The sequence below is a fragment of the Macrobrachium nipponense genome, chromosome 30 (genome assembly GCF_015104395.2).
Source record: "Macrobrachium nipponense isolate FS-2020 chromosome 30, ASM1510439v2, whole genome shotgun sequence".
In the NCBI taxonomy this organism is placed as follows: domain Eukaryota; kingdom Metazoa; phylum Arthropoda; class Malacostraca; order Decapoda; family Palaemonidae; genus Macrobrachium; species Macrobrachium nipponense.
The window spans coordinates 35,699,138-35,722,708 of record NC_087218.1 but is presented as its reverse complement, the minus strand read 5'-3'; the positions used below and the strand labels follow the sequence as shown (position 1 = coordinate 35,722,708).

The 23,571-nt window shown below is 42.5% G+C and overlaps 1 protein-coding gene across 1 annotated transcript in view; it reads left to right on the top strand.

Moving 5' to 3' along the window:
* The window catches only part of LOC135202113 (DNA replication ATP-dependent helicase/nuclease DNA2-like), a gene marked incomplete at its 5' end in the record, with an annotated part of 61,953 nt that overhangs the window by 21,783 nt on the left and 16,599 nt on the right, over positions 1-23,571 (top strand). The window contains 2 exon segments of the mRNA XM_064231364.1: positions 14,602-14,733; positions 16,483-16,572. Of these exon segments, the coding sequence (XP_064087434.1) occupies positions 14,602-14,733; positions 16,483-16,572 (222 nt within the window).

Here is a 23,571-nt window from a genome sequence, read left to right as displayed (position 1 = left end):
TGCTGTCTGAGTTAGTATTAGAGTAGGGAGCGAATATTAGGAATATGTATAAGGTATTCATGATATGATATATCACGAGAGGATTTTAAGTATTAGGACAGATAGGAAAGAACATGTCTGGGTCTATCTGAGGGTATTCTTCCAAGTGCCAACCAGGCAGAGTACAGACAGGCAGGTAAAACACTACAAGAGAGGACATCACTACGATCGACGACACCGTCGCAGACGCACCGATGGACATGGTTGTCTCCTCCGTACATGAGAGGCCTAAGGCCACATGGGAGGTCTTAAGTTTCCCTCCATACATGAGTCGCCGAGAGCCACATGGGAGGTCTTCAGTTCCCTCCATACATGAGAGGCCGAGAGCCACATGGGAGGTCTTCAGATTCCCTCCATACATGAGAGGCCAAGAGCCACATGGGAGGTCTTCAGTTTTTCCTCTACTCAGGTGAGGCACATAGCCAGCTGAGAGGAAACAGGTTTGTATCCTCCCGCACTCAATGAGTTTTGACCTTAGGGTAGAGGTGCAGGGAGTTTTTCCCTCCACATATGGGAGGCCTAGAAGGCCACACATGGGAGATTAGTTGGACGAGTGACAAATGAACGTGAGACTGACCCGCGTACTCAATTATATTGACTGACAACTGGTACAGTGGAGGGCCGAGTAGATTTGATTCCCACCTCCAAATTAATGTTGTTAATGCGGGCTTGTTTCAGGTGTTCAGGGGGTGTATTGCAATATGAAGTTTAATTGTAAAACTATATTGTAATACCTACCTGAACACCTGAATCTTTCCCACCCCCTCCTCCCCTCTCATACAGAGTTATTGAGTTATGATTGACGTGAGAGGGCAGGTGTGACCGGTCCCGTGAGGCAGGGCTATCAGCGGTGGGCTGGTAACTAGGTAACGAGGGTATTTGCCAGGAGATTGGCAACACTGATCGTTTATTTTAACCAAAGATTTGGTAAATTTTTAATAAATGATGGTTCGGGCTGGTAAGTGACCAGGGCTTGTTCAGGTGTTCAGGTAGGTATTACAATATTAGTTTTACAATAAAAACTTCATTTCTCTGGACCATAGCTACCCATTATGCGCAGGAATTTGCCTATTCACAGTATTTTCCTTTTAGAAATATCCACATATCCTGGTTTTTTTTTTTTTTTTTTTTTTTTTTTTTTTGTTTTTTTTTTTTTTTTTTTTTTTTTTTTTTTTTTTTTTTTTTTTTTTTTTTTTCTATAAATTTCATCACAAAAATGTACTTTTTAGTGATAAAACTATTAAAAAAACTGGGTATGTATAAAAAATTTTGTGGGCTTTCTTGTGCATGGTCCTTGACCAGTTTTCACCCGATATACGCATGCGTTGCCAGATCTTACTAGATTCCTTGCTTTTCATCTGCGATTTACCCGGATCCAGCTAGGCGCTAAAAAATTATCCTATTGTTAAGACCTCAGGTCTGTAGCTATGAAAAATACAAATTGCCTTAGAAAATTTATCATTTTAAGCATTTTTGTTGGGGGTTTTAGCTATTCACTGGGGGTCTGCGAATATGGGGGGAGCACTGTAAATTGAAGTGATTGCTTTTAATCTGGTAAAAGTTTTGTCGAGCCATATAAGAGTTATGTATTGTAAGTCAGAGGTTTGTTGAAATTACTTGGTAATAATAATTGTGCCGATACGTAATACAAACCTTTCGGTCCTTTAACAATAGGAATTAACTTACGGCGTAGCTGGAATTACGGCCGTTGAATCTTGAACAAGGTGGTTAGGCAGTAACTACCATGGGGCAGGCTAGCCTGCCCGGATGTAAACACTCCACTTTGCTTTCGGCCGTCTTCCGATGAAGATGTGTGTTTGTGAGCTCCGGCTGACTGGTTGTTGATCTTTTATCCCGGTGGGATCCTTTTGGTTAATTTTTTGTATTTAAATAGTTATACATATACGGTGTTTGATATTAATACTAAACAAAGGTTTGTCCTTGGTTTTTCATTTAATATACAAACCCACTTTTTGTGATAGCCTTTGTAACCGCCCCTTTACTTCTGTTAAGAGTCAGCGGCTAAGGTATGCGAACATATTATTTACATTCTTTCGCCCTTTAACACTGGCTCAGACCTGCATGAGGACGAGATATGTATTTATCATGAGGATGAGACGTAATTAACGTAAGTGATTATTGATCCTGTAACGGAACATGTGTTCATCCCAGAAATTACGCTTACGCTTGGGAATTACAAGGGAACTTCAAAGGTTTGTCCGTGTTTTGTTGCTATGGTAATTTCTCTTCTCCTTCTTCCTTTCACTTACTATCGGAAGAAGGTAGAAGATGGGTTGTGGGGGTTTGTGTTTGGGGGATCTCCTCTCACTTCGGAGGCGGCGCCCTTGGATGTGTGAGGAGTATCCTCATTACTTTAATCATTTTTTTTTTTCCCTTATTTACAGACTAGTGGTGATTATGTTTTCAGCAGTATTGGTTGGATGCTCTTCATATTGGATCCTAACCTTGGAATTGTACCTATGACTCGTGGCATGTTGCGTACCGATCCTCGAGTGTGTGTACTGATCCCCCTGCTGATAATCATTTTCATTACCACTACTCCCGGGAGTTATGTCACTGGACGAAGCTGTCGCTCTGCCCTGTGAGGTTTTCTACTCCTGATGGTAGAAGTCTGGCAGTAGGAGAAACCGAAGAGGAAGAGAGCTCGTCAAGTGTCTGCATCCTCCTCTTCGAGATCTTCATATCTTAAATGCCTCCTCCTCCCCCCCCCCCCCCCCCCCCCCCCCCCTCCCCTCTTCAACTTTTAGGCTTTGCCGTAAGAGAAGGTGGCTGCCCCTCTAAGAAGTCTCGTCACGGGACTTCTGAGGGCTCGCTCATGTGAGACAGGTGGGTCTTCCGCTGGTCCTCCCGCCGTTCCTTCGGGAACGCCCGTTCTTCCCTCCTCTCCTTCCTCGGGGAGAAAAGCAGACGGGGACCATGGAGGTACCGGCCACCGCTGGTATCTCCTCTCCTGGTTCCGAAGGTTCCACCTCCGGACCGGGAACCGTCTCGGCCGCCCGCTTGCAAGCGTTACCGAGTGTACGGTCACCTACGGGAGCAGCCAGGGTCCAGACTGCGGAGTTCGCTCCCCGTGTCAGGACCCAGGCACGGAGCGGAAGATGGTAGGAGTCGCTCGGGTGGACTCGCCAGACCGACGATTGCTCTCACAGCGATCCTCCGGTGCCCAGGGTTAACATGACGTTCCCGCGGGTCCGTGCACGCAGAGACTGGTGGAGGCGGGCCATCCAGCCCTGCTTTTAATTAATCCTTTTCTTTCATAGACAGCCCCACCCAGACGACAGTCGCGAACGACGCACCGACCAGTCTCGGGGGTGCAGACGTTTTACCTGCCAGGTAGGAGTTTCGTAGCCCTCCTCGAGGAAGCGTTCTCTCCACTGCTACTCCCGCAGGTCCCTCCGGACAGGTGCAGTTGGGCCATGTTGCTTCAGCAATTGCCCCAACTTCGTCCTGAATGGAGGACCTGTCGTTGTCCTGAGGAACTGGCGAAGAGGAAGTCTAGGAAGAAGAGGAAGGTGTCGCCGTTGTCTTCTGCCACCTCTTCCCCTTCGACTTCTGAGGCCCCCCGGCCGAAGAAGAGGAAGTTAGCCTCCTACCCCCCTAAGAAGTCTCACTCAAGAGACCCTCTAAGGGGTTTGGGGCTTCCGCTGGTCCTCCTGTTCCTTCAGGAACGGGGACCGGAGGGGTACCGGCTAACACCGGTACCTCCTCTCCTGGCGCCAAAGGTTCCGCCTCGACGCCAGGTACCATCTTGGGCCTCTCGTTTGTGAGAGGTACTGAGTGTACAGTCACCTGCGGGTGACAGTGCAGCCAAGACCCAGGCAACCGAGTTCGCTCGGCACCAGGATCCAGGCACGGAGCGGAAGACTGGTGGGAGTCCGCCTGGGCGACTCCCACCAGGCTAGCGATCGCTCTCGTGGCGAGTCGCCGTACCCAGGGTTGACTCAGACGGTCCCAGACCAGCCGCGGGCTGAGGTGAGGAAGTGGTCCCCTCGGTCGCCTGGACCAGCCTCGGCTGTCCAGGCGGCGTGACACGCCGTGAGGACAGGCCTTGCTCCCACTGCGACAGCGGACTCTGCCAGTCCCCTGACCGCCGCTCCCACCGGGACCAGGTGGAGAGGGGGACCAGCAGCAGCTCCTCTGACGCTCGGGACCGTCGCCGCGGTTCTCAGTCCAGCCGCTCAACCAGGCCTGCAGATCGATCGCCACCGCGGGTTGGCGAGCATCTGCAGTCCCCCCCCCAGTAGGCGGGGGGGGGGGAGTTTCAGGCCTACCTCTCCTATCCCTTCAACTTCCTCGGGCTACACTGGAAGAGCGAAGCGATCAGGAGTGATCGCGAGGGGTGCGCTCCTCGCGCTCCCACCGGGACCGGTACGGATAGGGGAACCAGCAGCTCCTCTTCTGATGCTCAGGACTGTCGCCGCTGCTCTCGGGCTAGCCGCTCAACCAGTGCAGCCCGATCGCCAGCAGCTCTCCTGAAGAGACTGATGCTCCGTTCTTGGTCCAGCATTTCTCCGCAAGAAGAACGCTGGTCCAGACCGGCAGCTCGATCGTCACCGTGGTTGATGATCGCCTACAGTCCTCCAGCCTACCGATTCTGCTGGTAGGCAGGGGAAGAGCTCTCGTAACAGCTCCCCTGACATAAGAGACCGATGCTCTGTTCCTTCGTCCAGCGTTTCTCCACAAGAAGCTGCTGGACCAGACCTGCAGCTTCTGCCATCGCCACCGTGGGTTTGGTGATCGCCTGCAGTCCTCCAGCCTACTGGGTTTCTGCTAGTAGGCAGGGTAGGAGCATTAGGTCTCCCTCACCTGTCCTTTCAACCTCCTCAGACTACACCGGGAGGGAACGAGGTGAACAATAGTGACCGTGAGGAATGCGCTTCTTACGGTCCGGCCACGGGCCTGGTTTGGTCTTGGGACCAACAGATCCTCGCTCGAGTGGTTGGAGGAGATCGTGGGGGGGCTGGCGAGGACGAATGACGCTTCCCAGACTCTCGGAGGGACCATCACCGCCGTTTACATGACGGTCCGTCTGGACCACGCACTCAGAGACCAGGGTGGGCTCCCCCTTCGGTCTCTTGAGAGGTTTCGGCCTCAACAAGGACTGGGACGCGTCAGAGGACGGTATCGGCTCTCTCCTGTCAGGTGCTCGTCAGCCCCAACCAGACGACGGTCCCGGTGGCGGCAGATGTTTAGCCTACAGTACGAGTTTGTAACCCTCCTCGGGGTAAACGTTTCTCCAGACGGTAACGTTTTCCTAGTCTCTGAGCGGTCATCCTGCACATCACTGCTCGTACTCGCTTCTCCGACTGCTAGTTCTGCTAGGAAGGCGAACGAGTATCCAATCTTCCTCCCCCATTCTCTCTCTCCCTATGGCTGCGAAGGAAAGGGGAGGGATCCTGCAGAGTGTTCTCCGTAGGATTCCACGTTGGGGACTACATTCCTGGTGGGGACCTTCGGGTCCCACCGGACGTAAGTCCCCGTCGTTGAGGAAGGATCTTGCCCCTTCCTTGATTTCTACGGGAATCGGGAGGACCATCACCCGATGTTCGTCTGACGAATTCGGTAGGGGTTTCGCCGAATGCTTAGAGTTCTTTGGAATTTCTAGCACTCTCCGAGAGTTCTGGTCTTCTACGATCTGCAAACACTTGGGCGAAACCACGGTCCAGAGTGGGCGAGACGAGAATCCAAGATAATTGTTACTACGATAATTGGGTATCTCGCCGAATGCTCAAATTCCTGGAATTTCTAGTGTTCGAGAGAAGCACTGCTGCTAAAGGAAGAATATCCCCGGAAGGGCTCAGCCTGGATGGACCTGACGGTCCGTCGCCTCAGTAGGCAGCCAACCCCGGGATAGAGAAGAACGGGTGGGAACATCCAGTTTGGCTTGAACTATCGTCTTCGGTATCCTGTTATCACCATAAAAGTCTATCTTCAGGGAAAACTTCTCCTTGACTCTCTTCATTAGAGAATGAAGGGTGTCGGCTTCCAGTCCTTATTCTTGTTCCTCGATTGGAAGAGAATTTAGGATGGAGGTCTATGTACAGGAACCTACAAATATACTACGTACAGGCGACCCTCGGTTAGCGGCAGGGGTTCCGTTCCTGGCCACCGACGCCAAGCGATTTTTCGACGCTGAGCGATTTTTAAAGCCTACGGCCGCCGCACACCTTCTTTCGAAACTCTAGACCAGTCAAAGGCACTGTAATCCCAACAACGGCGCAATAAGTAAAATTATATTTTTGCAGTATAGTACTATAGAATTTACTGTACAGTACATGTGGGTGTCTAAAGTATGTAAAGATATAATAAAGTTTATACAGTACAGGTAGCTGTAGTGTTCAGGTTAGATCATTAGTCTTACGATAGTTCGATTTTATGAGAGATCAGTTTTACAATGGTCTAACTTTATCCATCTTCTAGTTACATAAGTTCAATAACAGCAAAAGAGAATGATGAAAGTATGGTGTTAACGTTATACTCGTTGCGTGAACGTGTACAGCCACGAACAACCGAACGAGAAACTACTTTTTTTTTCTTTTCTAAGTACAACCGAACTGGATAACATCTGTTTGGCTTGTATTTCGATCATCGTACTACAGTGCAACATTACCGTATTTGTTATAAATGGCGTTATGTATAGAATAGAACTGAGATATCTTAATGTAATAAGTTTATTCGCTATAGATCAGAGATCAATGTAGATTAAAGATCAATCGAGAAATATACCGTTAAATTTAAACCTAGTTATAACTGAAGCTGAGAAAACTGTTCAAGCTGCTAATGACTATTATCGTACATCGGCAACAAGGATAAAACTGCAGTAAACGTCTGCCATCACACAACTGTAGATAAAATTGGGATAAAATCATTTTAATCAAAACTACTGTGCTTGAAAGAACACATTTTACTGTTGGTTTCACGCCAATATAAGATAAATAACGTAAAGTTCGTATTGCGATGATATAAAGGATTACGTATTGCGAACGAAATCACGTAATTTTTTACGCAATAAACATGCCGCCAACGTAATCTGTTAAACGAAAAAAAAAATAGTAGTTCACATTCACAACGAGACATATTCAATAAATATTTCCACCTAAAAACACGCTGTATATGGAAAATAACTTTGTCTCATTTAAGTCAAGTATATAGATATTCGTTTATGCTAACAAGAAGCAAGAGCATTCGCTCAGAATTGCGTTAGGTGAAACAGACTCGTATTCATCAGCTGATTTCAAACCACAACATTGGCCGCTCCGCAGAATACGGGCTTAAGTTTGCCGTTAGTATTTTAAAATACAATATATGAGAATACATACAATATTCTTGAGGTACAGTGAAATAATGTATAACTTTTTAAAGGATTTATGGAAAAGATGCGTAATTAATTAAATAACACAATGCATTTTTCGGAACTGGCGGACAAGAACGAACATGAAAAAACCATTCCCTTACAACGTGGAGCCTAGTTACAAAGGCTGCCTTAATTTGTATCTTATTTCTGTACAAAAATGAAAATACCTTTACGCAATATATTTTCATACACATTTTAAACATAAAAGCATAAACATTTGAAAAATCGACATATCGATCACTCAAATTTGCACACTTTTTTTTTTTTTTTTTTTTTTTTTTTTTTTTTTTTTTTTTTTTTTTAACGTTTTTTTTTTTTTTTTTTTTTTTACGATTTTTCGGAAGAGCGGTCAGACGGCGGCATACAAGAATGAACTTGAAAAAAAACATCGTAGTCGATAACTTGATGGGGTTTCATAAGCTGCCTTTTTATCATATTTCTGCACAGAAATAAAAATACCCTATTCGTAGTACATATTCATACACATTTTAAACATGAAAGCATAAACATTTATAAAATCGACACATCAATCGCTAATTTGCACTTTTTTTAAATCGATATTTTCGGAAGAGCGGCAGGCGGCGGCTTACAAGAAAGAACATGAAATAACATCGCATTTGATAACGTGAAGGGCAATTTCAAAACCTGCCTTTGTATCATATTTCTGTACAGAAATAAAAATGCCTTTCACGTAATACTTTTCATACACATTTTAAACAAAAGCATGAACATTTATGAATCGACACAATGTCGATAACTTGAAGCGGAGTTTTCAAAGCTGCCTTTTTATCATATTTCTGCACAGAATAAAAATACCCTATTCGTAGTACATTTTCATATACATATTTTAAACATAAAAGCATAAACATTTATAAAATCGACACATCGATCGCTAATTTGCACTTTTTTTAAATCGATAATTTCGGAAGGGCGGCAGGCGGCGGCTTACAAGAAAGAACATGAAAAAACATCGTATTTGATAACGTGAAGGGCAGTTTCAAAAGCTGCCTTTGTATCATATTTTCTGTACAGAAATAAAAATGCCTTTCACGTAAATGCATTTTCATACACATTTTAAACAAAAGCATGCAACATTTATGAATCAACACATCCACAGCTAAATTTGCACTAATGTAACTCGATTTTTATTTTCGGCATAGAACAGCGTCAGAGGCATATATTTTACCCTAATACCTACGTAATAACTCTCTCCATAAAATTTGTTAATATAATTTGCATAAACCTTTATGGTCTGAACGGCATTTCTACATGTGTATGAACTCGTTAGACAACGGCGCTAGCGGCGCTGTTAACTGAAATTTGTGCCATAAAGATACCTTTAAAATGCCTTATTTTTTTAATTAATATTTTTGACGACCGCCGTAAAACCGATTCGCCATTGAGTGATTGCGCCGTTTACCGCAGGCCGCCTGTATATTGCCCTCTCGACATGCTTCTGTTATCAGTTGAATTGTCCGAGGTGTAGGCACATACCGTAGTTAACTCTACGGGTTGTGACCGAGACGAATAGTATCTTCTTAATTGAACTGCAACTTGGGATTACCCTGCAAACCTCCCAGAAGTTCCAGTTTCGATTTTGAGATACTTATGGTATTGTTACAACAACACCTCAGCATTTGCATTCACCGAAATCCGTTTCAATTAAATGTAAATGCTCGAGCATATTTTTTTGCGCTCGATGGTTCTAGCCAAACGCATTCCTTCTTGGAATGGATTACCTGGCAACTCAGGATGATGAGTGAGCGAGAACTAGCAGTGTATTGGGCTGCCTGCCGCAGTCCAGTACCAGCTGGCTCTCCAAGATAGCACAGTCGGATTATGTCTCTCTCCTCTACAATGATTGACTACCAAACCGAATCTCTGCCCGGCAATCACAGACTTAGTTCTCTGGTTGGCTGGAATTCTCACATACATGAATGACCATCTCTACTGCATCGCCTTGGACATTGCAAGAATTTTCAGACAGAGATATCTCAATAGACTCACTATCATCTTTCTGTTTACCACACAGTAACAGAAGTCTGTAGCCTAGTCTTCCGCTGCATCGCACCTGCCGCTGCGATAATGCAGAATGATTTCTTCAGACATCTGAGTTTGTCTTCTAAATATATCTCGTATTCGTAGGTGTGCAATTGTTCATTGTTCACACGAATTGAGAATGTATAATGGAAGAACATCGCTTGTTCCCCGCCCTGCCAGCTCTACTTCCAAGTATATAGATATCCTCCCTGGATAACCTGGGAAGAAGAAGATGATTCAGCCCATGAGAAGTGGTTCTTCAGGCAGTACATCCCTGTGTTTTCATTACTGAAAAGCGCTCCGCTTTCATTGCAACTCCGACTTCGACTTCTCACCGAACAGCAATGAAGTAGCGGTTTAGCGTTTTCAGTCCTTTGTAAATCACAGGGATTAAACCGTCCTCACGGGTTGGTGTCATCGGCGGGACTTTTCTAAGTTCAGAATCTTGAGAGTTAATTCTCTCAATTCGGCTGTAAAGACGTAGGTCTGCATTCACCTTCTACCTTCGTCTTCAATGGCACAATAGTGTTGTTTTCTCCTTAGCGGAGATTCAACGACTATGAGAACTTCTGTCTTGCCATCAGGGACCTCGGTCTCTAGAAGGCAACTGACTTTCGCCTGTTGGGCACATGCCTTGAGAGAATGATCATCTCGCCTTCCCGACATTGGTGGCAACAGATAGACGATTTGTATGGTCTCTCGGCATAACCCTTTCAAAAGGCGAAGGGTCACGTGACTACGCCTCGGATGCTTGGACAGCTCGCCTCACACGACCGTCACAAGCTACGCTGTGGACTTAGTTCGGTTGTTCCAGATCAATCATTACTTCGTCCTACTAGCTTGTTCTGGTACCCATAACCATCGACACCCACCATGGAGTGTCGGTGTCCTATCCACCGCGGAGACGAGAGACTTTGCCGCATGGGGGTATGAGACCGTGAGAGACTTCGCTGCAGTGGGATACGAGACCGCGAGACACTTCGCTGCAGACAGATAGACCAGTCATGGGTACTGGACATCACTCCGAAGAATATGTCGGACAGAAAGATGGATAGGTCATCGCGACTATATCCTTCTTTCCCTCCGGGACTGCCCACAGGTCCTTGGAACCTCATTTCCCTGGACCAGTGGTGGGTGCTTGCAAGATGTGTTTGCTTACTCAGCTCCTCGACATGACAAGTTGCATCTCGTCCATGGTGTGCTGTTGTAGAGGTAAGAATGATGCAAGAGTGACTGGCTCTCCCCCTTCCACGCCTCGTCTCTCCATTCCTCTCCTTCGGGTTGAGGATAGGACTCGAACTCACACTGGCCGGTCGGACGATTGATGCGGTAAGCCTATACATAAGCTCCTTTTTATGTTTCATATCAGAATCATAGAAGCAATCCCGCTCCTTCTTCTAGCAAGGGAGGAAGGAGACTGACAATAATGCAAACCCTTCCCAGAACTTTGCATTATTGTCTCTGATGCCAATATTCTTCACAGCCCTTTTTTGGATGATTCACGATCCCTCACTCATTTCAAAAAGGCCCAGAAGTCTGACTCTTGATCACGCAGCTCCTATACTCTGATCAAGTTGTCAGAGGCAGCAGGGCACTCCTCCTCGCTCTTATGACCAGGAGTAGCCTAATTGCGCAGAACTCCAGTCAGTTTTAGAGGCTCACTCAGATTCCTCCCACCAATCAGTGAGTCTTCCTATAGTTAAAGGACCGAAAGGTTTGTATTACGTATCGGAACAAATAACAATTTGTTGAAAATTGTATTTTTCCTAACTATACAAACCTGAGGTCCTTTACAATGATGCCCACCTCATGCCACCCCTCAATCTGAACCTGGGCCGAAAGGCAAAGTGGATTGTTTACATCCGGGCAGGCTAGCGTGCCCCACGGTAGTTACTGCCTAACCTCCTTGTTCAAGATTCAACGGCCGTAATTCCAGCTACGCCGTAAGTTAATTCCTATTGTTAAAGGACCTCAGGTTTGTATAGTTAGAAAAAATACAATTTTTGACAAATTGTTATATTTAATTGCAGAAACAAATCCACAGTTATGTATATGTACATATATATTTAAAGATAAATCTGTGCATAAAGGTTTTGGGAAACTGTTCAGTTCCCCTTTTCAGTTGAACAGTTTCCCGAAAACGTTCTGCACAGATTTATCTATAAATATATATGTACATATACATAACTGTGAATTTGTTTTTCCATTTTAAGAATCATGCTACTCAGGCCTGTACTCAGTTTTTTGTGGGCGGGGGTCGTTTTTCCCAAAACTGGACCTTCTCTTCCATAAATGTCATTGCATTTATAGGTATATACAAGATGAAATACTTGAAAATGTTATTTCAGTCGTATTAAGAAGAAAAATTGGGTATGTGGTCTATGCCCTTCTACCCGATTAGATGTTATTCAAAGTACTGACTTTGGTTAATAGAATTTTACTTAAATCATTTACAAATGTGGTGGCCCTTATCATATTCCTATTATCACACTTGTATTTCCTATACTAAAGAATGATGTTAATGTTAATTAAAAAAAAATAAAGATTGTTATTTATTTGTCAGTATGCACAGGTCAATAATAAAAAGGATAGTCACAGAAAATATAGACATCCAGAACGACACCCCTCCTCACCTCTGTACAGGCCTTGCTACTGTTGAGCATTTTTTAATTAACCCTTAAACGCCTATGGACGTATTTTACGTCGAGATAAATTGTCTGTCGGGTGCCGATTGGACGTATTTTACGTCGACATAGAAAAGTTTGTTTTAAAAATTCGCGAAATATGCTTATGGGCCTATCAGCCAAAACTTTTGAATCACACGCCTTGGGGGATGCTGGCAGTTCACGGATCAAGGTGTTGTTTTTGTTTTACAATCGTTACGCAGGCGCGCAAGCGCAAATTTCTTTCTTATCGCACTAAAAGTATCAGTGACACATCTCAGAAATATTTCGTCACTTTGACATAATTTTTGCACCATTTTAAATTAGCCTGTTACATGGGCAATTTCATGTAGAATACAACAAAAAAATACTCATGATTGTACCTTTATCAGTTTTGAAATATTTTCATATAAATTAACGATAAGTGCCAAAATTTCAACCTTCGGGCAACTTTGACTCTACAAAATGGTCGAAAAAACGCAATTGTAAGCTAAAAACTCTATATTTTAGTAATATCAATCATTTACCTTCATTTTGCAACAAATTGGAAGTCTCTAGCACAATATTTGATTTATGGTGAATTTATGAAAAAAACTTTTTCCTTATGTCCGCGCGGTAAACTCTTCCGAAAAATCATACGTGCGATTGTCGTAATGTTTGCACCATTTTTAAATTAGCCATTACATAAAGTTTTTATATATGGAAATGTGCACAATTTCATGCACAATACAACTAAAAACAATTCCATGGTTGTAGCTTTTATCAGTTTTGAAATATTTCATATAAATAACGATAAGTGCCAAAATTTCAACCTTTCGGTCAACTTTGACTCTACCGAAATGGTCAAAAAACGCAATTGTAAGCTAAAACTCTTATATTCTAGCAATATTCAATCATTTACCTTCATTTTGCAACAAATTGGAAGTCTAGCACAATATTTCGATTTATGGTGAATTTATGAAAAAAAAACATTTTCCTTACGTCCGCGCGGTAACTTCCTAAAAAATCATACGTGCGATTGTCGTAATGTTTGCACCATTTAAATTAGCCGTTACATAAAGTTTTATATATGAAAATGTGTGCACTTTCATGTAGAATAACAACAAAAATAATGAAGGTTGTAGCTTTTCTCATTTTCGGATATTTGCATATAAATCACGAAAAATAGAAAAAAACCCATGTTCGGTCAACTTTGACTACCGAAATGGTCGAAAAACGCAATTGTAAGCTAAAACTCTACAGTCTAGTAACTATTTCAGTCATTTATCGGTTCATTTTGAAACAAATTCAAAGTTTCTAGCACAAATTTTCCAAAATGTGTTACGTCGCATTCTCGAAACAGACCATTTTGCTCCGTTTTCATATTAGGCGTTTCATATTGTTTTATGTATGAAAATGTGCGCAATTTCATGTAGAATACAACAAAAAATAATTGAAGGTTATAGCTTTTCTCATTTTTTGAAATATTTGTATATTATGTATAAAAAAAAATTCGACATTCGGTCAACTTTGACTTGTCCGAAATGGTCGAAAACTGCAATTGTAAGCTGAAACTCTTACAGTATAGTAATATTCAATCATTTATCTTCATTTTTGAAACAAATTGGAAGTCTCTAGAACAATATTTAGATTTATGGTGAATTTTTTGAAAAAAAAAATTTTTTTACATCTGCGCGTTACAAATTCCATGTATCGTGTTTATTTTCTCTGTTGAGCAAAACGGTTCATGCTAATCGTTAATTTTCTTTTGTTGTATGTACACTAAATGCGATCCTTTTGGTATAAAACACATTGTAAAACGATAAAGCAAACACATGCTTTGATCGTTTTACAATGTGTTTTATACCAAAATGGATTCGCAATTTAGTGTACAATTACAAAAAAATTAACTTGTTAGCTTTAACCGCTTTGCTCACAGCGCGATTTGAAATACAATTATATATGAAATTTTGTTTTCGCGCTATCATATATCGCATTATTTATATATGATAATGATATTTTTTCATTTCTGATGGTTGCATACTAAACTTAGAATGACAAAAGAAGGAGTCAAAAATGAACTCTTAATCTTGAAAACTAAGCGTGCTGTGATTTTTTTTGAAAAAAATATTTTTCCGCTTCGGCGCTCACTCCAAGACCCCCTCGGCATACGGGAGAGACGATTTTTTTATTACTTACCCCTTCGGCGTTTAAGGGTTAATGAATATAATTCTTTAGTATGCTTTCAGCTCTCATATTATCTGGAAGTAAGTATGTATAGCTCAGTGCTTTGTTAGATGCATGTAAATATTTTGAACATTTTGTGTAGTAATTTTTAATGAATTTTATATTTGTTTTAGTTATTAGTAAGATGGCAAATTTTTACTTATAGCTCATAATTCTATTTTTTAAGATAGTAGTGTAGCTAACTTGCTTTTTGTTGTTCTCAATATTAATGGCAGTTGTTTGCAACTGATTGTGCACTTCTAAATTATCTTTTTCAAGTCCCTCAACATCGATTTTCTACGTCTGGGAAGAATAGCTCGTATCCATCCAGACTTGACTTCATATGCTGATGAAGTGATTATAAAGGATTTCAAGGATGTAGCCTCATTGTCAGAATTCTATTCCAATAAGGTGGGTTAGGAGATATTTTTAATTTCATGACTGAAAAGCATAAAATTGTACTTATCATGGTGTGTAGTGGTTTGTATATTGAAAATCCATAATACAAATATCAATAAAATTCATTATTTGTAAAAGTAAAACACGAAGGGTTTCAAATGCCTAACAGTGTTCCTCCTCAAGTGTGTTCAGAAGTCTTTGTTTTTTACTTTTACAAATATAGTATATTACTGTACTTTATTGATATTATTGTAGAATTTGAATATACAACAGTTAAATCATGACACTTTAAATTTTTTCGCGTGCAGGGGTTAGTTGTGCATTGACTTTAATGGTATATGGTGTGTACTGTTTAAGGGGCACACGAACGCCACAAGGCTCCATTATAAAGTAAGTGCTTCATTCTACCTTATGATTGAAGGGACTTGCTTCAGTTTTTACCACCTATGCTACAAATATTACTGAATAGACAAAAGTCTTGTTCAGTCTTCTTGGTGATTCAAGCATTTAGTTTTGAAAAAAATAAAGTTTTCAGGAAACAGCAAACAGAGCAATATTTTGAGCTCAAAAACTAGAAATAATCAAGAAATATCTTGATTCCCTAAGGCCAGTTATCCCTATATCTTATAAAGCCGCTTTCTCTGTATGACACGTAACACTAGAGAAAATAAGTTATTTCAATGGGGAACAATTATTTTTGAATAAATTTTTTGGCACTTTATTTCATTGCTTTTTTTTTACAAATGTTCACAGTGCCGTAAAAGCAATGAACAAAGTTGACCATGAACCAATCTAAACATTTCTTTTAGTAATAACATTTCAAGATATGTTTATTTACTTGTAAAATGGTCCAAAAATAGTGTACTATATCTAAAACTAGATGCAATCTATGATCGTTCATAAACTCTTAACGTTTTTCACAATCTGTCATTCACAAATGATGAACAAAATTGTACTTGAACCAATCTAAATATTTTTTTTTTTTTTATTTTTTTTGTAATAATGTTTCTAGATATGTTATTTACACATAAAGCAGCCCAAAACAGAGAATAACTTACTTTATCCCATCCTGAATTACTCATACACATGATTTTTACAAGTCTTTTTCACAATTTGTGGTTTGCAGTGTCATACAAGTGATGCACAAAATTGTCAGTAAACCAATCTGAAAATTTTTTTTCAGCATTATCGCTTCAGGATGTTTATTTAGATATAAAGCAGTTGAAAACTTAATAACTAAAATTATGTAATTCCTCTAAATTCGGTGGTCGGCATGCCTCTTAATACATTGAAAATTCATTCATGTTTCTTTTGCCAATGCCTTTTGTTTGCCAGTGTAGGAAGAGAAACGAAGAATGTAGAATTGCTGGTTAAAATGTATAAAGCAGTAAGGCCTCACTAAGGTAAACCTGCTTTGCTTATTAGACTGTGCCTTACATGTCACAGAGTAGTTGATACAGTGTTCCTTTTGCCTAAGACAAGTTGGTTTTTACCTTTTACTCTTCGTTCATTGCCTAATCACTCACTCAGCTGTCCAACTTCTTCTCATCTAGACAGTGTACAGTGTGTATTCCAGTTTCAATATTACTACTCGGAACAAATTTTTTGGGCAAACCTTGAGAGTCTTGACATTTTGTGGTTCTGGTGAAGCTAATTTATCTTTATAATAATAAGTGTCAAAACTTAACACCTTAGGATTTATCCTTCTATGTCATTTCATTCACCTTAGGATTTATCCTTTTTTATGTCATTTCATTCCAGCTGGTTATTGCTTCTACTTGCCTAGGAGCAAACCACGTACTGTTTACAAAGAGGACCTTTGATTTCTGCATTGTAGATGAAGCTTCTCAGGTTTGTTACTAAGATTGAATTATATATATATGATACAGTAATTATTTTTTCGTATTTTGTCTGTGCACTTTCATTGTTTCTTTCATTGAAACTAATGCAATATATATATCGCGATGCACTCCCTGAACACCTGAATTAGCCCAGGTCACTGACCAGCCCGAACTACATCCCCACATATTTACCCACTAAGTGGGTAATTTTAACTGTCAGTGTTACAAACACTGCAGGTAAAATCTAGTCAAATGAGTTACCTGTGTTACCGTTGGCAATGCTGCCGCAAATACCGGCCACCAGAGGCCGGTCTCCTCAATTGTTTCTTGTTCGCCATATTGTGCGGATTAGTCCCACATCAGGCGAAGTTTTGGTCATTTAGCCCGACCCCACTCAAAGAGTTTTCGTATTTTGGATACAGATTACGACCTTGGGCTGTGATTTAACGTTTTTCTCCAGTTTGACTTTGGATAGCTACTTTGTACTCGCTATGGATAAGTTTAGAAAATAAATGTTGTCGCTGTCTGCAAACGCCTCTGCTTCTACTTCATCTACACTTCGACGATCGAGCCTTCTACTGTTGGACATGTTTGGTGCTCATCGGCTCTGCACACCCTTCAACAGCGTAGGATGAGTACCTTCACACATAATCTACGTTTTTTCGTTATTTCGTGTAGGAAGGTTCAGTGCAGTACTAGCAGAGATGTTTGTCTTGGTCAGGAGACAAGGAAACATTAGAGTTAGTTATTCAAGAAATTAGTGGACAGGTTATCATCTAGTATGTTTAGCATATTTCTAGCCGGACGAATAATTTAACCAAAATCGAGATAGTGGTAGTAGTAGTATAGTTGATTCTAATCGTTCTTTTTCAAAGAAGCCCCCCTGCTTGTTCCAGAACCAGCCCTAACGGGTGTGGGAGGGGGTAATGGAGAACCGCAAGCCTCCGGAGTGGGTAGGTTACTGCTGGCCCCCCTGGCACGGAGCAGGCAGTGTGGCAGCAGATTTCCCCTTTCCCCTCAATGTGTAACGTTCTGAGGATTGATGAAATTTAGTTCAGATACAGACGAGTAGGGATAATCGGCTACATAGTGTTCAGGAAGAGAAGTGGAGGCTTCTTCGGGTCGGTTTTCTATTATAAGTAGTAGTTTATTGAGGGACAGTGTCCTTAGAGCCTCTTTGGGTTTTCTGCTTCGGGTTCCTTACATCAAAAGCTTTTTTAGGCCATGGTTGGTTGTTCAGATCTGGTTTCGGATCTGTTGGGTTCTGAAGGGTTCATACTGCTCCTTCGTCTAAAGGTTCCATTCCTCTACTTATACGATATGGTAATTGTTAATTTGTTCATGAATCTACCTGCCAGATATATATATAGCTGTATTCTCCGAAGTCCGACAGAATTTCAAAACTCCCGGCACACGCAGTGGTCGGCCAGGTGGTAGTACCCATTCCCGCCGCTGGGAGGCGGCTTAAGGAACCATTCCCATTTTCTGTCAGATATTTTCTGTCGCCGGTGCAGACAACAAGTGTTTTCTGCACCTCCGTCATTGGATTTTGGAACTCTTTTGGTCACTTGAGTATCCCGATTGATTTTTGTTTTTGGTTATTTGATTAGGATCGGTGGTTAGGCATACGCTAATTGTGGATTGTTTTTTATTTTGGCTTGATTTTTCCTTGTTAAACTTACGATGTCTGGATCTAGTTCGACTAGGCCAGAGTATGTTGTGTGGAAGAATGCAAGGTTAGGCTACCGAAAACTTCGGTAGACCCTCATACAGTGTGCGCGAATTGTAGGAAACATGTTTGTATGTTTGATGAGCGCTGCAACGAGTGTGAAAATATGTCTGATTCTGCGTGGGAAGGCTTATGAATCATAGGTACGTAAACTAGAACTTTGATAGTGTAAGGAGGTCTTCCTCCAGGCGTGTAACACAAGTACCCGTCCAGTAGAATTTATCCCTCCAAAGACCTGTGATGCCTTCGGGCCCTACAATATTGTTCTTTGGAGGGTAATACCCTATCTGTGATTCTTTAATCTTTGCGTAGCCTGGAATCATGTTGCATTGGAAAGTTATAGTAGTGTAGTGAAGTATAGTGATAATGCCATGAGTGTTCATTCTATCGCGTAAGCATATAATTTCTCATTGACAAAACACTACCCGCGTGATGGCTCTCCCTACCTCGGTGAGGCAGAATGTAGTAGGGAGGTAGCTGTCCAAGTGTCTAAAATACTCTACGTTTGTTCATAAAACTTACCAGTCAGATATATGTATATATATATCTGCCGGGTAAAGGTGAACAAGCGATGTTGTATCATAGTAATATTATTTTTGCCCTTACGTCATATTACTATCAAACGGTTGTATGGTTCAAGTTATATACTCATACATAGTTACTCCTACGGAGGACAACCGAGAGTACGATTATTCTTAATACAATTTAATCGTTCTCCCTTCAAACTATTCACGGGTTGCCGGTTTCCCTATTTTTAAACATTTAAGGTATGTTATGACAATACCAAGTTAGCCTTTTATATTTTAGCAAATTCAGTTTCGCTTAAATATACCAGTTTTGATGGATTTTGGTTTCTGCTCTATAATGATAGTAAACCTATTCATTCGTAGAATGGTGTAGGTGGCAAACTCAGGCAGAGCAGTGCGGGAACGACACGGTTCTCTGAGTCGCTGTCACTAATGCGTAATGCCAGTGCTCAGTTCCATCTGATTGTCTGCCATGCGCAGTAGGTTACGTCTCTCTCTCTCCTGCGGATTGACGGACTAACCGTATTTCTACCTACAATCACGGCCTTAGCCTCGGGTTAAGGGGAATTCTAGCATACATGGCTGAACATCTTCACTTTGCGAGAATTTTTCACAAAAAAAAAAAAAAAAAAAAAAAAAAAAAAAAAAAAAAAAAAAAAAAAAAAAAAAAAAAATTAAATAAATAATAAATAATATATTTATGTATGGTGTAATGTGATATATATATATATATATATATATATATATATATATATATATATATATATATATATATATATGTATCTATATATATATATATATATATATATATATATAGTATGTATAGATATAGTGTATATGTGTGTGTATGTATAATATATATATGTATTAGACCTTTTTCGGTTTCTGTTTACCGCATGGTAACAGAATTCTGTCCGAGTCTACAGCGGCATAGCACACATGATTCCCTCGAAACAAGAATGATGTGCAAGAGATGCAGTCAATTAGCTCGCCGAGACGTCCCTTGCTCGATTATGAAGGGGACTCCTTCCGCTGCCAAATAACGACAGCGCCGAGCGCGACGCTCGGCAGGACCGCTTGGATGGACGCACAACGTAATGCTTCTTCAGACATTCGCCGAGATTCAGAGAATAGTAATGGATCTCAGGAAGGAGACTTTTAGGAAGAAACAAATGAACAATCTCTACAGTGTCTTCAAAATTACTCCTGTTTAAGTGAAACGCAGCCTTATTAGGGAAGGAAACATGCTCGGTTGAGGGAATGAATGAATTTGCAGGGGACCATTCCTCGCTGGAGAAGTTTGTTTTCCTGAATAGACTGAAATTCACACCTCTCCAGTTTTTCCTGCAGAAAAACTGGAATAGGATAGATGATCTAGAAATGATTCTGAACATCTCATAGTCAAGATTCGTCTATAGGTGATGTCATGGCTCATAATCTCATAGAATTTGAATCTTGAAAGATTACTTTAGTCTTCAGAGACGTCCCTCCCGCGCAGGAGTTGGAACTCTCGGAGGGTCTCGCTCCCTCGAGGAGAACGAAGACGCTATAGGTCGCCACAGGTGGCCGTCGTCTTTGTTCCTCGGAGGGGGACGCCTTCTCGTCCGTTAGCTCCTCTCCTGGGCAATTGGAAGACTTTCCGCAGTAAAAGAGAGCTAAGATGTATATTGTATGGTCTCAGGGAGGGGACGCTTCACGTCCTCTCTCTTTTCTACGGTGTTGCGATCTTCACCGAGAGGACTCTTCCGATGAGTATGTTTTTGAGCGCTTCGGTCGCTCCTAAGATATATCCTTGGCGGTCCATGTGAAGGAAGGAGAGGGCTCTTCCCCTCGCCCATCGTTCTCAAAGGATCAGCCTTTTGCCTGAGAAGGAATGTTCTCCATCGAAAAGGATGATTGTGTCTTTGCAACAACAACTTGTTTTGTTGATTGCAGTGAGAAAGGCAAAGCCACATCGCGAGAGGAAGGATGATAGGCTGCCAATCAAGAGTCCAGGCATCCCTCCTCCTTCTCCTCGTTCCGCTCTTTCGCCAGTTGCCTTGCTCTCTAGATTTCATGCAGCTCTCCAGAGGTTGCTAGAGAGCACGGTTACCATCTTTCCGAACGGGTGTGTCAGTTGAGAAGAAGAGGAGGTCGTGGTTCGATGGCTTCGAGCCTCTTTTGAAGAATAGTTTCAGCCTGCGGCCCCCCAGTCAGTCTCCTCCTTCGCAATTGTTATCTTCGAAGGACGACTGGCTCATTCATGCCTCCACTCAAACGCGGTGTCTGAAGGATTTTCAAACACTTAATCGTTGGTGAAGTCCCTGGAACTACTGGTGAATTTCGAAAAGTCACATCTGATCCCAACCCAATCCATCGTGTATCTGGGGATTCAGATGGATTCAGTGGCTTTTCGAGCTTTTCCGTCCCAGGGACGTCAGCAGCAAGGCTTAGACAAAGTGTTAGCCTTCCTAAGGAAAGATTCGTGCTCGGTGAGGAATGGATGAGTCTAACTGGGGACCATTTCCTCGCTAGAGAAGTTTGTTTCTTGGGGAGACTGCACCTCAGACCGTTACAATTTTTTTCTCAAGTACAATTGGAAAGAAAAGAACAATCTACAACATGATCTTGGAAATTTCAGGAGAGGTAAAACATCACTTGAAATGTTGGCTAGATCCAGTGTAGCTGTCGGAGGGTGTCTCTCTCAAGCTTCAGAGCCCCGACCTAGTGGTGTTCTCCGACGCGTCCACCACGGGATGGGAGCATCATTAGGGGGAAAGAAGTGGCAGGCACCTGGAGAGGGGAACAGGTGTCCTGGCACATAAACCTAAAGGAAATGGCAGCCATCTTTTTAGCTCTCCAGTTTTTCAAGAAAAAGTCTCTCGTCGAATAGTCCAAGTCAACTCAGACAACAACCACAGCTCTGGCGTACTTGAAGAAGTAGGGAGGAACACAGTCTCAGTCCCTTTTTGCTCTGGCAAAGGAGATCTTGCTGTGGGCAAGGGCACTGGACGTCATGATCCTTTACGAAGTTTGTAGCATGAGTAGAGAATGTCTGGGCAGATCTCCTCAGCAGATGAGGTCAACTTCTGCCAACCGAGTAGACTCTGCATCAGGAGGTATGCCAAGAGCTGTGGGGGTTATGGGGACGTCCGCTCGTGGATATCTTGCGACGTCCAGAACGAAGAGGCTTCCACTGTACTGCTCCCCAGTACTCGACCCAGCTGCAGTGATGAGTACATACTTCTCTGGGACTGGACGGGGATGGGACCTGTAACGCCTTTCCCGTTCAAGATCTTAGGGGAAAGTCATGAGAAAGTTTGCGGTGTCGGAAGGGACGAGATGACTTTGGTTCGCCCCGTTCTGGCCTGCGAGAGAGTGGTTCACTAGAGGTCATGGCCTTTGCAGTAGACTTCCCGAGGACGCTTCCAGTAAGGACAGATCTACTCAGACAGCCCCACTTCGAGAGGTGACCACAGAAGCCTCTTCGCTCTGAGTCTGACTGCATTCAGACTATCCAAAAGTTGGCCAGAGCGAGAGCTTTTATACGTCAATGGCGAAAGCTATCGCCAGTGCAAGAAGAGCGTTTTCCAAACGCAGTGTACAATCGAAGTGGATAGTCTTCAGGAGTTGGTGGGCAAGAAGAACGGCATTTTCCTCCACCACGACCTGTGAGCCAGATTGCTGACTTCCTTTTCTGAGAAGGGATCTAAAACTTGCAGTCTCTACAATCAAGGGTTATAAGAGTGTGCTTTGAGTTGTCTTTAGGCACAGAGGCCTGGACTTGGCGGACAACAGAGAACCTTCCTCACGATCTCTTGAGATCTTTCGAAACGATGAAGGTTCAACAACCCAAGTTGCCGTCTTGGAACTTGGATGTAGTTCTGAAGTTTCCTCATGTCCAGTCCATTCGAACCTATGCATGAAGTGCGAGCTTTTATGAATTCTTCTTGGTTCCATAACAATATGTCATAAAGGACATATGAGCTGTCACTTACGGGAGATGCAATTCTGTGTTGACCCTCCCGTTACACGAAGGATGTCAATTCAACCTACAAGAGATCCTTTTCTCTTGGTTGTTCGTGTCTGCGGATACGTTTGCTGGGATAGGGAGCCGACACTGATCCTTAACTAGTGAGTTAATTTTTAGTTTAACTCTTTTTAAAATTAAGCGCTAACCCTCGTGTTAGGATCAGGTGATCGGATCGGTGTTGTGCTCCTTAATTATGCTAATAGGCATAGGTATATGGTTCATATGAGTAGATTAGCACCCATTGACAAATGCCAGTTAAGGCTTTGCCGAGTAAGTGGATAAGACCCCATCGGCAACCCACAAGAACTCTTACCCATAGTCACATCCTCGCTGAGGCTCTTGAGACGAAGCAGACTCCTAAGCATAGCTAGGAAGTCAACCCTCCGTCTGAAAAGATAGGAACCAAGGTTTATAAGAGGTCCTTCTGATAACTTGTGGAGTGTTTGGTCAGGAAGCCAAGGTTACCAGTTATCAAAGAATGCTTTGGCTTTTTCTTTTTCTTGAGGGGCAACCATCAAGGAAGTGCATTCATCCTGTTCAAGACATGTGATATGAAAGTGTTGAAGGTGAAGTGCGCATGGACTGAGGGCTATTTCTACGTCGGTAGCTTCCAAAAGAACATGGCACTCAATGACATCTTGAATGCCACATGTTGGCGTAGTAATTCAGTGTTTGCCTCTCACTACCTTCGGGAGGTGAGGATTACATACGAGAATGCTACTCTTTGGGCCCGTATGTCGC